The sequence below is a fragment of the Plectropomus leopardus genome, chromosome 20, assembly GCF_026936395.1.
Source record: "Plectropomus leopardus strain MGB_pleo_1.0 chromosome 20, ASM2693639v1, whole genome shotgun sequence".
Taxonomy (NCBI): Eukaryota; Metazoa; Chordata; class Actinopteri; order Perciformes; family Serranidae; genus Plectropomus; species Plectropomus leopardus.
The window spans coordinates 2224377-2240712 of NC_142195.1; the positions used below are offsets into that span (position 1 = coordinate 2224377).

The window sequence follows — 16336 nt, forward strand, 5'->3', positions numbered from 1 at the left end:
TAACAGTCTGAATGTAGCAATTTAGTTTCCACAGTGTATTTTAGACTTATTGTAGGAGCTGAGCTGGAAATTCCAAGATTAAATAAAAAATACACAATCTTGCCAAAATCCTTGCCATATGTAAGGACAGAGCCAAAACTATCAAAAATTAATGAAAAGCATGTTAATTGCACCAAACATTCCCTAAAGGTTAGAACAAAACCAAAACACTGAGGCTTCCAATAATGTTTCTTTCAATAAATCTTATCAGATTATTAGCTTTCACTGGTCTCAGGGCAGACTGCACCAACTTCCTGTTTCAATACAGCTTTCTGTCAGAAGTGTCTGATTTACTAAAAGGTTGTGTTTAAACTTGCCATGGCAAAGAAGTCCTTCAAATATCCACAAATACATCTGTCTTTTACATCATTTGGTATGATAAATGCATTAACTTTGGCAAAATAATTATTTTGCTGTATTACATTTCAAAAGTGTAATCACCTGCCTAACTCCTGGACTGACCTGACATCAGAGTACACAATGAACAAAGAATGGTGCAGGTTTGTCTAACAACTGCAGCTGAAATACTCAAATGTAATCAGACTACTCCAAACATCATGTATACATTTATTGTAACAAAGCAACTGGTACACTTAATTTAATGTGAACAGGTTTCCAGTGGAACAGGAGAAACACTGCAGACTCCACAGAGGACTCCACAGAAAACATTTTCTCTCCCATCTCAAAATGTTAGGTCAAGCTCAAAATTAGATTTTTTTTAAAGTTGTTTCTATAAAAAAATGTACATTTCAAACCTTGTTGTGGGTGCCTGAAAAACAAAATTCATGAAAATTTATTGAACAGAAGTCCAGAGTTGTTGTCAAAGCCCCGCTGCCCCACCACACCTCCCCATTAAGCTGTGTACAATGAACAACTGTCTTACCAAGATACATGGATATCCCAAAAACATTTACAACAGTTGAAAGGAACAAGCTGGTGCTTTCAATCAGTTCCATTAGTACAATAAGTCACAAAGGAAAATGCAACTTCTAATGAGCCTTAGGATCCCCCACCACTGGATATATTATAATATACATTTATATATATAAAAGTGGCTAAGGATGCTCTGATTAAGTTATCACTGCACCATGGCTTATTTTTATTGAACTCACAACTTCAACAGAAACTGTCATATTTTACAAAGAAATTGCTATGGTACGTATTTCAAATCTACGTAAGATGACGTGCAGAATGCTACAAATTTTTTTTTATTCTTTTGCATGTCTTTGGGAGATGTAGAGAAACAATGACAGGTGAGACTTCAGGAGACACACCCGTCCCACCCGATGAAGACCTGCAGTGTATGGAGCTGGTCTTTAGACATGGCATTATGGATTATGGACAGGCCGTGGCTGCAGAGGAAGAGGACGGACAGGCTGACGACACACAGGAAAGAAAATGTTTTTTTACAAACCCTCCCCCCTCCCCAAACAAAGAAAATATCTTGCTCCCGTGGGTTGTGGGATGATCACAGAGGGAGGACTGGGAAAAAGGTGTTGGCTGAAATGTTTAATCATCCTCACCGTCGTCCTGAAACAAAGACAAAGAATGACTCTGGTTACAATAACTGCTTCAGCACAGTATGGTTAAGTGTGCGTTTGTAATCCTCAACTTCCATAACAGTGTACTTACCTCTCCATCTTCACCATCACCATCCTCATCATCATCTTCCCCTTCGTCTTCCTCTCCCTCATCAATATCTTCCAGACCCTCCTCCTCATCGTCATCATCATCGCCATCGCCTTCCTCATCCTCCATGTCGGGAACCTTTGGAACATTGAGATATTAACTACTTAGTTTAAAAGCCTTCATATTTTATTCCTACAAGAATACTTCAACCTTCCAAATGATAATTTGTGGATCAATTACTCATCCAGTGTTGTGTTGAATGTGTGAGGAAAATTTTGTTTTATGCACATGCCTTCGTGGTGAATGAAGAATCATAGGGGTCTTCATTTAAACAACTGCAAAACTATATCAAAAATATCTGTTTACAAACTCTTGCGTAACTCGTGCAGTATGATCCAAGTCTCATTTATACAGTCGCATGCTCAGTTCTGAGGGGGAACTGAACAGAAAGTGAAACGTATCTATGCTCCCATCATTGCCAGACTCCACTGACAAAAACAGTAATTTTACATCGCTGAACACAGGAGCTGCTGGTCTCTCACAGCCTCCATTAGTTAGTTAGTTTGTCCTATTGTGTGCCTTTGATTTGAAATCACTTAAGTCACAAACGTACAAAAACAAACTGCCAATCAAGGCTGTAGTAGGCAAGCAGCTGCCATGTTTAGCAAAATAAAATGACTTTTGTCGATGGAGTCTGGCATTGAGGACTACACTTCACTTTTAGTTCAGTTCCCTGTTATCAAAGGCTGTCTGCTTAGGAAGGACTGAACGTACGCCTGGATTCACGAAACCTGGGTTATATTAGATGAGTGTTGTAAGTTTGTAAATGGATTTTTTGGTATAGTGTTGCTGCGTTCACTGTGGAAGCATGCGAGAAAAATGTTGTCTTCACAAGTTCAATTAAAGTGAGTAATTCATATACAAATGGTCATTTTGGAGGGCTCTTCTTTAACAGTATAAGCATGAGTGTGATGCAGCGGAGACAGCTCATCCCTATAAGGTGAACTGGCGAGTCTGACCCTCACTTAAACTAATGTAGCCGTCTTCCAGACTAGTATAAGACTGAAATCTACGCGGTACACTAGAGCCACACCAATACACAGTTTTTGAGGGAGATAACAAATATTCTAGTTTTGAAAAAATGACCAGGTCCTTTTTTAAATATATATACAAACACTCAACTTTACAGAACATTTCCTGAGAATTCTTCAAATTTAATTCTTGTGGCCATCATACGAAGAGAGCTGGACATTTTAGTCAGAATATAACTTTGTAAGTGTTCTCTTGTGGATAACTGATGTCAATGGAGAATTTCTGTACTGCAATTAATTGCTACCTGTTATGCCAATATATCAAACTAACTCCACATCATGTTGAACAGGGGTTCAAAACATAACGTTTTTATAGCCCTGCAACAGTGCATCTTTGCTAGAGGCTCCACAGTATGATTTATCACAATACAACATACTACTATTGCAACATATCATGATTTATTGCCTTTTTTCAACTGAAAATATGTCATGTTATGTGTTTCTCACTTCAATTATTTTTATTGAAACAAAATGTATCTATTTAACAGTAACTTACTGATACAATGAATTATTCAATTGGCTCCCAAAAGTTTTTGCAATATTTATTATTTATATGACATAGAAGTCAATACCTTGCTGTCTGTGTATCGACACAATATTGTTACAAAAAATATACCAATATTAAGCTGTATCAATTTTTGAATTTTTTTTTGATGTACTGTAGATATAGCATGAAAAGCTGCAGGTCATGCATGTCAAAGATTCCCCTCTGACAAAGACTGTGAAATGAGTAAAAACTATTTAAGAAAAAACTATGTAAATGGCCTTTCCCTGACACTGAACTACTGGTGGAATACTAACCGTCACTGTGAGAACTCCACTGAGTTGTAAAAATCATATCAGACCATCATGTCACCAGTATATCAAACAATATGCCTCTACCAAAGTAACCGCCTTGCATTGTTTTACCACAGGGCTGTTTTCTGTCAAAACTCTCTTTAACCCTTTGAACCCTGGATTGAATTAATCTGTAATGTGCTGCTTTCAGACACCCATCACAACTATTTAAACCTTTGAACCCTGAGCAAATGGTTTGATTTCTTTAAAAATCATGTGAAAAAAAACAATGAGAAACTTGGCAAGAAATATCCTGAAAAAAATTAAGTGATTTAGAGAATTATTTAAAAAATAAGTTTGGGAAAGCATCCAAAAACTTCTAATGCATTTAAAATTGTGATACAAAATTAGTATTATTTTAGACATTTTTTCCACACGTAATTCCTTCATTAATTTATTTTTGGTAATTTTGAGGCAACTTTCTTACACCTTTTTTCTTTTCAAATTTCTTGCTAATTTGGGGTAATTTCTTTTTCTTCTTCTGATGTTTTTGAAAGACATCAAGTCACTTCGCTCAAGTGTCAGAGAATTAAGACCAGAAATAAAGTCAAGTTGAGGAGTGATAGGCCTACCAAGTAGTACTGCAGCGGATTAGGCCAGATGTCGTCCTTGATGACCTCTCCCAGCTCGTCAGCTCCTGCGTCTGAGTGGTCAGTAAACCAGGTGAAGAAGCTCTCTGGCTCCTCGTGCTGTCGTTTCTTCCCAGCTTTGTTTGGTGTCTGGCCCGTACGCTTTGTCAGGTCCTGGGGATGGAGGTTATGATATTAATAAGAAAGTAATAATTGTAATCAGTGTTACATGTGAATAAACCTGAAAAATACAGAGAATGCCCAACACTGGGACTACTGGAGAAAGGTCGAAGAAAGAAATGCAATGGAAAGTATAGCACGAAGTTGACTTTTTACCTTTCCTACTCCTTGAGTTGATTCGTTTTGTGCAGCAATAGATTAAATAAAAAAATAAAAAGTAAAAAACTAATATGAAATAAAATGCAAACCAACCTTTCCAGCTTTCCATTTGATTTCAGTTGATTTGGAAACAGGATCTCCGCTCTCATTTACATTAAACTCTTTGGAGAGGGCTTTGTTCTCGAAGTACGGGTTCTCATCAAAATACTGCAGAAAAGTAATCACATCTGGGTCAGTAAGTGCCACGTCTGTTATTCATACTGGACTAATACAACGTAAATTTGACAACTCACAAAATCTATTCTATATCCCGACTTGATATCCTCGAACTCAGTGACCTCCACCCTCGATAAGTAGTGAAGTGCTTCCTCATCCTCCTCCCCCAGAAGAGCTGAAACTACACATCACACATCACACATCACACATCACACACACACACACACACACACACACACACACACACACACACACACACACAAACGCTGTGAGCTGCTGATCATACAACTTAAAGTGTGCTGATGAGAAATACATCAACATTTATTCAAGGGAGGATCATTTCTGTCACAATCACAGACAGTCTTGGTTCGTCACAATTAAAAAAAGCTAGCATAGTGACAACAAAAGTAATACGTTTACCTTGTGGATGGTTGACGAATGTTGTGACCCAGAAGTTGGGGATTTTGGCTATGAGTTCTGATCGCTTCTGAAAGAAGGGCTGGCGTAATTTGTTGTACTTCTGCTCTACTTTTAGAATTTCTTCACTGGCTTGTTCGTTCAGTCTGGGGAGAAAGAACATAAAAAACGTGCGATTAAGAAAACTTTCTCTGGGAACCCATCTTTCATTCCGCCTAAACAAGAGACACTCACCTGTCAATTTCATTCTGTACTTCGTCGATGTGTTCGATTGCTTCCTGCTGCTCTTTTTCTACATAGAAAAGGAACATATATTTAATTTTGGAGTTTGGAATAAAAACAGTACATACCATCATGCAATACCAAGACAAGAAATTATGATAATCAATATCCCAATAGACATCAACACACTCCGACATTGCATTGTGCTAGATATGAAATCACTACAGTTGCATTGGGTTACAGCCCCACAGCTGAAAGATCATGATGGAGTCAAGCAGATCCATTGATGCCTTCTGCTGAAATTAACCACTCAAGATTTTAATGTGGACAGCCAGAGTGAAGAGTCATATTGCCAGAAGGCCAGAGTGTTGATACACAAGATGCTAGATTCAGAAACACACTGAAAACTCCGTGGAAGCCACCTGTTGGGAATTCTGACCTCATCATCTGCGCTCTCAGTGTGGTATTAAATGGTATGCAAGTCCATTTTACACTGTATGCTATGATTTCATGTAAACAAAATTATATTATAATTACGAAAATATAAAAATAATTTAAATAAATAGAAGATTTTTTTAAGACTGGCCATAACTAATCTGCCTCAAAGATCCAGTGTCAGTTGGGCTAGAAGTTTTATGGCAAACAGAACTCCATGAAATAACACAAAAACATCACTTTTAGGTAGGATGTGGAAATTAATAGCTGTTTAGTTCAATAAAGTAATAAATTACTTCCTAACATGCATCTGGCATATACTTGAGCCATGGACACTTAAATCTTTTTAATGTAGAAGGTTGTAGCAACTTCACTCCAACATAAAGCCAATTTTACTGCCAAATTAGATAAGACATCTGTCTGCAGACTCGACTTATTCCCGTGGTAACTCAGTTCGCATCGACAGTAAAGGCACATAACTTTGGTCGTGTCAAGAGAACCATCTGGCTGGGCTTTATAGCAGAATTTGTCATTAAATGAAAAACCCTTTCCTTATCCATTTCTGCGCACGGAGGGTTGTTTCTGCGGCCATCCACAACATTACTGTTGTATTACTTCACGATTTCGGAGGGTCATAATTACAGAACGTGCGTTAATCACGTGATGAAAAAATGAATGCCGTTAAAATGAATTTTATATATATGAGCTGGTGGAACAGAGAGGGAAACAGGCAATATGATATACAAGACAGCTAGGCTGCTTCTGAAAGCGTGACTAGCGGTTTTTTTTATGTGTGTTTATTCAGATTGATCTGTTCTTGTTAGTGTCTTAATTCTTGTTTGATTATATCAAGATGTGTATATTAACAATGAAGTTGTATTATAAAATGTTTTCAAAATAGGGGGTGTGATTTGTTAAGTATTTACATCCTCCTACTCCTTTTCTAACATGAAATACCTACGTTTGTCTTGTTTCAATTATATCCGATGGGCACTCTGGTGTTGTTTTTCTTGCTTTCATTTTTATTTTGTTCTCTATTTGGCAAGTTCGAAATAAAGATCTAACTAACTAACTACCTAACTAACTAACTAACATCATTACAGCATCTGATTTCAATCGAACAATATCGTATTTGATCATTATAAAAAGAGAACTCGATTTCCAGCCATTTCTCCACTGCATGCACAGTGTGTGAAATAACGCGGGACGCCAGCCATAATGTGTTTGGCTGGTGTGTGTGTGTGTGTGTGTGTGTATATGTGTGTGTGGTGGATCCATGGCAGACAGACCCTCTGCCTCTGGAGCTTCCTGTTGCTGCTAAAGGCGGCCTGGTTTGAATGAGGGGCTTAACGGCGTCTCGCTGCAAAATGCCATCTGCTCCATACTGATATTACCACACCGCGAGCTCCTCCAAAGCCGCTTTGCGCATGTTTAATATCCACCAACATTCATAATACCACCTCAGACCGACACTGTGGCCATGTAAAAGAACACGGAGCACTTGTTTACATTTTGCTCAGGTAACTACTAAGACAAAAGCTAGGCTCGCGAGCGTGCATATGATTAACTGAACAGCTAATGTTAACGATATCAATGCTCGGCCTCTCTTCACCGATGATAAATGGGATACGGTGACTGTTGCACTTGCTAATAATGCGAGCAAACAATCGTTGGAGAAGCTCGAGCTACAAGCGTGCACGAGGAAACGCGCAGCTGCACGCGATTTCATCAATAACGTAACCTCTCTACGACAAACCTCTACATGCTATCTGCATGATCAATAAGTGCAAATCACGCTATATGCAGCTTATGCAATACAAATACCGGCCTCCTTCATATGAACTCGTAGCTAATCTAAGCTAATGGCTAGCTAACCCCTCACGCTGGCTAAACACCTAGCCTAGCATGCTACATTACTGCACAGTCCTGCACAACAGCTTTTTGCACCAGTGTGAACCGTTATATGCAGGAAAAGGTAAGTCAAGCTGCTCATTCGCAAAAATATATCATTCAATACGACACAACAAACAAGGCTGAAAATAACAAAATGACGAAAAACAAATGAAAATGGCGTTGTACAGGATAACCGCCATTCCTTAACGTTACCAGAGGTCTCGTCCGCTCCGTCGTGATTTGAATTCTCCTTTCTGTTGACTTTTGCCGAGGTGGCCGACATGGTTATCGTTTGCCGTGACACTTTTCACCAAAAGTATAATGTTATTCCGTCTGGTTCGTAACTCTTCTGTGGAGAATAAAAGTTACTTCCACCTTACATAGAGTGCGTGTCTTGAAGCCCACGATGAGGAGGAGGAGTGAGCGCAGCTTCGCACGCTTGTTTCTCTTCGGGCGCTCGGTCGGTGAACATATTTATGGTGCTCTACTGCCCCCAGCCGGCCGGAGTGCAACACTGCAGCTTAAAGCTACAGGCAGTGTACTAATGTCCTCAAGTGGCAGTGGTGTCAGGTAGTATTTAACCCTCTATGGTACAGCGTTGCCACATGGCAACAACCCCAATTTAAGCCTTCTACACACAGATAATACATTCCAAGTTATGATGCAATGCATTAAAAAAGAGGTGGGGTTCTAAGTAAACCAATAGCAGTGTTTAAATTTGTCACATAACTTTCTGGAGGCCATTTTGAAACCCTTTTCTGCAGACATCATCGACGGGAGGAGCCTCACCATTTGACGCCTAAAAATTCAACAAAAAAAGTGTTTTTTTGAAGTTTTTCAACGGAAAAAAATATACACTCAACAATAGGTGAGTTAAGTTCATTATCATGTAGTTTCTTGCACTGTAGTCGATCAATAAATAATAGAAAATGTTAAAAATGTGTACGTTGCCATATGGCAACACCGTACCATTATGGATTGCTAGCCTGGCATGTTGATAACATTTTGTATTTAGTTATAGGCCTACTTTGCAATTGCATTGGTGTACACTGATCTTCTATAGTCTATAAACTATAATAATGCACTTTGTGAGTCCTTTCCACATTGCATATGATGATATTTGACACATCTTTCTTCCATTTACAGAATGAATGCAAATTTTTTTTATGGTACATCGCGGAAAAAGGCTGAACTAGCCCTCCCACTAGATGATAGTGAAGATGACAAAGAATTCAGTGACGAGGAAAATGAGCTGCTGGAAACACAGAGTGAGAGTGATGAAGACAGTGAGACGGATGAAGATTATGAGCCAGAGAATGAGGACAGTGGAGACAGTGAGGACAGAGACAGTGAGGGCAATGGAGACAGTGAGGAGAGGGAGGACAGTGAGGATGAAAGTGAAGTGACAGGTATAACCAGTAAGAGAGTGTAAAATGGGTAACACTTTACTTGACGCCTGTTCAAGCTACTGGGGATTGTTTATACTATAACATGAGTTTTAAAATAAATGTTACATACAATTTTAAACAAAACTCTCATGTTTTCATTACTTTCCATTATGGTACGGTGTTGCCATATGGCAACGAACCCTAAAAACTACTAAAAAAATAATATTTTTTGAAAATGTCTCTTCATTATGTTTACTTGGTCTATTTTAAGACAAAAAAACACCCCAAACATTTTTTTACCAACTGGGATCATAGTGCGTACCATAGAGGGTTAAGTATTAGTATATAAGCACTGTAATGAAGTATTAATACTTCATTACAGTACTTACGTATTTTTTTCGAGTATCTGTGCCTGATTTTTGGCATTTCGGTCAACTTTCATTTTTACTCCACGACATTTCCTAAGTCAAAATGTATGCTTTTACTCAACTCCTACGCATCTTAGGTACTTACTACAAAACAGATGCAAAGGAGGGCGGGGGCATTTTTTTCCTTAAATGTAATGTGGGCTCGATTTTTAAAGTGCGCATGTTACAAAGAAGTATTGATTGATTGATTGATTGATTGATTTTATTGATTTTGAACTTGTAAAAACAGGAAGCAAAAAAGCACATTATGAATTCCATCCGCAGACTGCATCAATTTGCGAAAGGGAGTATAGGAAGAGGAATAGACTTATTCAATCCTATCACCTATAAGATAATTCATCTGTTTAAAAAAAAATCCCCTATATAAATTATAGGCTTGTCATATATGTGCCAACATACACATACTCATTCCTATATCTAAATATTTACAATTCTTCTTGCCATAATATATATGATCTTTGTTATCTTTTCTAACCATTTTTCAGTAATAAAAAATGCTAATTTTAAAAAAAGAAAGAAAAAGCAAAAACAGTAATAGAGCTTTTTGCTAGAACTGGTTGTCTGGTGATCTGTGTAGACAAGGACCTGCTATGGGGATACAAACTTGATTCTTACTTTCAGATAATAATATACTAAAGAGTACATTATATTATATTCAATATCTGCCAGCATATCCCCCTAAATCATACACACTGGACCTATAGATGTATTTACAAATAATATTGTTGACTTCTTGTTAAATTTAGTAAAGCATTTACAGAACTAGACCCAGTGAGTCTATGGTGCTCAGACATTTGGTTATTGTAAGCTTTACATTAGGCTTTATAGGACTATTGTGTAGTCTAAAATAGTGTTTCTGTATTCTGTTTCAGGAACTATATCAGCTGTTTATAATATGTAAAAACTGAACCTTTTGGTTGAGACAAACTACATTGTTCATATGCAGTGCGTGGGAAATTGAAATGTTAAGATCCATTATTGCAAATCACAACCACTGGACAAACAATAGCAAATCAAATACACAGCGTAGAGATAACCACAGCTGGCTTCAATCCAAACCCTCCACTTTAACACACCCACTCTCTGTTAGGTAGTACTCTCTCTGACGAGCTCTGACGAGATTTAATGTGCATGCCACTTTACATACAAACAAACTGTAAAACATATTACTTCATACAATAAACACAAAATCTATTTATGTCTTTATTGTATTGCACAACACACAAACATGTGAATAAAAACACACACACAAAAAAACAGAAATAGTGCTCAGTAAAACCAGGAACTGAGGGAACACTACCATAAGGGAGGAAACACCAGAGGCAGGATAAAATCTAAATAGATAGATAAAACTAATCATAAATAAATAAATAAATAAATAAACAAATAAATAAACAATAGCAAAATAAATTTAAAAAAAAAATAGAAATAATAGTAATAATAAAAAAAGTAAAATACTCAAACTGTAAATAAGAGGTAAATGAAAGAACAACAGCATAATAAATAAATATGTAAAAATAATACAATGATATATGAAGTATTAAAACTGTGAAACACGCTAAAATGTATAAATAAATAGTCAATAGATAAATAAAGTTCAATGAAATTAAATAATTTTTTAATGAATATTAGGCATAAAAATAATTAAATTGTCTAAAATTTTAACTTTTAAAGTCTCCATTGCCACGAATAACTTCATTTTTTTCCACCTTAAATTATATTTTTGTCAAAATGGGTCAAGGTCTTCAGTTTGAAAATCCACATACCTGATGTTACTACTCTTTAAACCTACCACTGAACCTGTTTTTACTTCATGCTTACACTTACCTGTTGGGAAAATGTTCAATGATTAACCCTACTTAAAACCTTTGTCTGCAGGGGACCACATATGAACTGCTAACCTTTATAATTAGCTGAAATACCTAAGTACGGAAAAGATTATTTATCCAACAATCAGTCATATATTTGGTTAAATATAATTTTGTAAAGGTCCTTAAAAGCATTGAATTTACGTCCAAGGGACCAGCAGTTGCTCATTCAGTTTCTAGCCTCACACTGCTTTTTAAAATCCCAATCCTTATTTCTCAGCGTTACATAGAAACATGGGGAGCACTTAAACTCATGTTTAGGCCTTCCTAAAGAGCATAAACTCTGCCAGCACTGTCACCTCATGGAGCAAAAGACCCAAGCATATTTGATTTACATGTAATACCCAAAGTACAACAATTTCCAGCCCTGCCTTCTGTGTGTGAGCCACCGAACAAGTGCTTCTCAACAAGTTTCACTGAAAGCGCCTCTCATGGAAAAAGGAGCCTCTGTGAGCAGATGCAGGTTTTCCATGTTTCAGTTCACCACAGGCTACAGCAACAAGCTGTGTTAAAGCAGATTTAACGGCTCTCTGAGAAGTTTTTTTCCCCCCGACTTCACTATGTAAACTTAATTATGTGAGCAACAACATTTTGACAGCTTTCCTTCTATCTAAAAATGGGACTCTGTTTGGTTTCACTAATGATTCAGAATCAGAATACTTTTTCGCTGGGGGGAAAATTGTGGTATGTAAAGTGTATAGGAAATATAAAAATATTTGCCTTATATTACATTACAATTTGCAGAACTAGTATGTGAAGATTTAGAAATATATTTTAAAAATGTGTGCAAAATGCTACAATTTCCACACCAGTATGTAAAATATTAAAAAAATATATAATATGGTGAGTATGTGAAGTCTGTAAGACATTGTGCATTACAATGAGCACATTTTAAAAATATGTTATTGAATATGCTACAATTTTCACACCATATTGGTTTAAAGTGTGTAAGACATACAAAACAATGTGCCCTTTGCTAGTTTACAACATGCAAAACTGCTATTTAAAGGTTTAGAAATATGCTTTCAAAATATGTGCAAGATGCTACATTTGTCACACCAGTACCTAAAACATTAAAAACAAATACTAAATATGTGCAATATGCTGAGTATGTGAAGTGAGTAAGAAATCTCAAAATAAGTGCATTACAATGTGCAAAACTAGTTGGAAAGGTTTAGAAATATATTTTAAAAATATGAGTAATATGCTACTAATTATATATATATGTGTGTGTGTGTGTGTGTGTGTGTTTGTGTGTGTGTTTGAATCGTGCATTATTCTTCAATTTTCACACTAGTATGTAAGAATAAAATGTGTGTAATACGGTGAGTATTTATTTAGTTGTGTGATTAAGTGTGTGAGAAATATAAAAATATGTGCCATAATGTGTCAATTTGTAACACATTATAGCCAAAGAGAAAAAAAAGAAATACATACTTTATGTGCACCAAAAAACATCTATCAGCTGCATAACTATATAAATCAGGTATAGAGAAGATCTCAGCCCACGTGAATGCATCATTTGGTTACCTCGGCAGGTGCACTGAATAACCGAATCTGATTGGTCGCCGCAGCATCTCGGTCAATATCGACTGCCAACCAATCCAGCCGCCGTCTCCTGACGTCACTTTTGCGTCGAACCTCACTTGAGCTCAATTCAAACTTTTTCCTCAGATTTGTTTCCATAATGAGCAGCAGCACAGCCCTCCGGAGCTCCTGAGAACAACCCGAGCAGACGTTGAATTTCACATGCCGCTGTCAGTTGACCTAAGCTAGTTGTGCCAGTCCACCCGGAGCTCTTTCACCACTTTCTGAGCCGAAAAAGAGAGAGGGAGACCCGTCCGCCCGTCGGCGGCTGGAGCGGAGCAGACGCTGACGCTGTGTGAATGTCCAGCATATACAACTGACAGCCACCATGTCAGGTCTAACACAACAGGTAAATTTAATGCCACAGGTTGCCTCAATTCGTCAAATGAAGCTCAATTATCATGGAAACATGTAGTGAAAACATTACGCTAGTTAATATTATCCGACGCTGAGTTTAGTTAAATAACGCTAGTTGCTACTTCAGTCAGAGGCACTGGATTTTCCTGTTTGTCTTGTTTGCCTCTCCTCACAGTTCCTCTGTCTTTGTGCTTGTCAGATAAATACCTCTAACGTTTAACTGTTGCTTACTATTTTAACGACTCAGCTTCATTAAGAAAAGAAAATCTGGTAGGAGCTAGCGAAGCTACCACCTAGAGTCGGTCTAGTAAGTTTTTTTATTTTAACGAACACCCATTCGTTAACCAAAATGGTTCATTCCAAAAAAGGCGAACGTTAGCTTACAATTTCGATATTTTTTTTCATCTTGTTGAAAGAAAGTTAGTTGCTTAGTAGAGTTTTACCCTATAATTGGACATCTTATTTTTATGTTTTATTTTAATTTATTTATTTTGTAAAAATACAAAATATCCAACGTATCATTTCCTCTATGGCAAGCCTATAGTTAAAATGAATACATTTAAAACTACATCATTTATTGGTCACTATGCTGTAAAACTGCTAGTTTCAATGACTTGTAATGGGACCCAAACTTAACACCATTTCCTAGGACACAAAAAAGGTGCACTTGTTTTGATTGGCAGGAGGTGTGTCCAACAGTAGATAATAGCCATAAACATGAATAGATACCAGCAATAACCAGTACAAAAGCCAGCCTGCCTTTTGTTTGGCTTGTAGCAAAGCCGCTCACCAGTAACACAAGAATGATGGTCTAATAATTAGTGTGGGTTAATAGTTTGTTTATGTGTCTGTGCTCTGTATTCACTGGTAGCATAAAAACATAATTGTAGGGTTAAATGCTGTAAAGGCAAAAAAGCATGACCTCAAAGCTCTTCTATTCCTATCTTAAACAAATCCAACCACATCATCAAAAAACACTGTTTCACTGTTCCCAAATAGCATGTTTTCATTTAACTTAATTCATTCTTGTCATTGCCGACTGTGATATAGCATGTCTTATGAATTCAAGTAGGGCTATTATTTCTTTAACTGAATATTCCTCAAATTATTTTCTTGAATATTTGACAATAGAACAAACAAACAATAAATAGCCTAAATAAATGAAAATGAGGGACACCTGATTTGTACGTAGATGGCCCAACTACTAAGGGTGGGGAAAAAATTGATACAGCATAGTATCTCGGTATTTTGTGGCAATACTGTATCAATACACTGACACCAAATGTTATTATATAATTAGTTTCTGATATATATTAATATCATATGATATGATACATATTTTATATTTATGATATATATTTTTATGATATAAATTATTAATATTGCAAATACAAATTAACTTTTGATGGCCTGCTAGATTAATAAAATCAATTTCTTTATCAGTCCACTACATACATGTTGCTTCAATAAAAATGACTGAAGTGAGATGATCAGACTGAAAATTTATCTTATTAGATAAAAACAGATGTTGGCAAAGTTTGGGAACATAATTTGAAGTTGAAGAAATGTAATAAATTGCAGTTTATGTTATTGCAATGCTCACTGTATTGCAAAGCGTTTAAAAACACAATAAAATTGTATTTTGATTATAGTATTGTGATAATATAGTATCATGGGGCGTCTGCCGATTTACACTTCTACTAATTGCAAAGATCTTAATCTTGTGCTTGAAATGTGCCCAAAATGTTAAGATAATAATAATCATCATAATAATAATAACTTTTTTTATAAAGCACCTTTAAAAACAGGGAATAATAAAATAAATAATAATTAAATAAACATCAGCAAACATGCCAAACAGAGAAAGATCTAGAAGAGTCAAACAAAAAGGCAAGAACAGAATGAGAACACAAAAGGTCAACATGATCTTCAAGGGCAGTTAAAGTGTTAAATGAAACATTTTAGAAAATATAAGAGTAAATGCAATAAAAGATGATAAAAAATAATGTAAGAAATAATATAGTAATATAAGAAGATGCCATCACATCAGTGGGAATAAAACAAGATAGATGAACAAGTAAATAAATTAAAACATGAAAAGATGGTGATAGAGTAAATAGAGTAAGAGCAGCAAAATTAATAGAGGAAGAGAGATAAAATGAATAAATGAAGGTGACATCACATTAAAAAACACTTTAAAACACTTTAAAGGGCTGTGTCACAGGATGTAGAGCAGTTGTGTTGTTGTTGGATCCATGACTCCTGCAGTCTACATGTCAAAGTCTCTTTAAATTGCTCCTAATGTCTGTGCCATTGATGTGTGAATGTGGGCGGGAATGGTTATTGATCCTGATGAGCACCTTGCATGGTTGCCGCCTCTGTCATCAGTTTATGAATGGGTGTGAATGGGTGAATGCTGGCTTGTGTTGTAATTTCATCTGTCTCTGAGGTTTCGGCTTTCACGCAGAACCTGTCTAAGTGTTTGATACTTGTGACTTTTGCAGAACAGATTAACCCCTATGAAAAGTGTTCATTGTGTCACAACAGGGCGGAGGTGTTTGACGGTGATGCAAGACAAGTTTAATGAGATAAAAGACTGTCATTCGACTAAAACTGAAACCATAACTTGATTCTGCAATCTGCAAAAATTATATGATCGATATACAATTTCAGTTGTTGAATCAACTGAAACCCCCCAACCCAACAAATAGATAAAATGATAATAGTAAAAATAAAAGCTAAAGAAGTTAAAGACTAAAACTGTAAATAAGAGGTGAATGATGGAATAACAGCACAAAGTATAATAATAAAAAAATAATAAAATTATATATGAAGTAGTAAAACTGTGAAACAGACTAAAATCATTGATCAAAAACAGATTGACAGATTAATTGATACTGAAAATGATAATTAGTTTCAGCTCTAATCTTGACACAGCACATGATTTCCTCACGCTGATACCCCTTTTGCACCAAATGAGCTCTGTTTCTTAAACTGGTTCTGTTCGTGATTCCTGGAACT

At 36.4% G+C, this 16336-nt stretch overlaps 2 protein-coding genes across 2 annotated transcripts in view; one reads left to right on the forward strand and one right to left on the reverse strand.

Moving 5' to 3' along the window:
* Positions 1-592: 592 nt before the first annotated feature.
* On the reverse strand, positions 593-8130 carry setb (SET nuclear proto-oncogene b). Its single transcript, XM_042509120.2, has 8 exons — positions 7901-8130; positions 5372-5429; positions 5141-5283; positions 4798-4901; positions 4598-4711; positions 4169-4339; positions 1672-1806; positions 593-1569 (listed from the first exon to the last, which is right to left on the reverse strand). The coding sequence occupies exons 1-8, from the start codon at positions 7968-7970 to the stop codon at positions 1549-1551; spliced, it is 816 nt and encodes a 271-aa protein (XP_042365054.1). The 5' UTR covers positions 7971-8130; the 3' UTR covers positions 593-1548.
* A 4852-nt stretch (positions 8131-12982) lies between these two features.
* The window catches only part of pkn3 (protein kinase N3), a 32326-nt gene continuing 28972 nt past the window's right edge, over positions 12983-16336 (forward strand). The window contains exon 1 of the mRNA XM_088070853.1: positions 12983-13307. Within this exon, the coding sequence (XP_087926979.1) occupies positions 13287-13307 (21 nt within the window). The 5' untranslated portion in view covers positions 12983-13286. The remainder of the gene's footprint in view (positions 13308-16336) is intronic.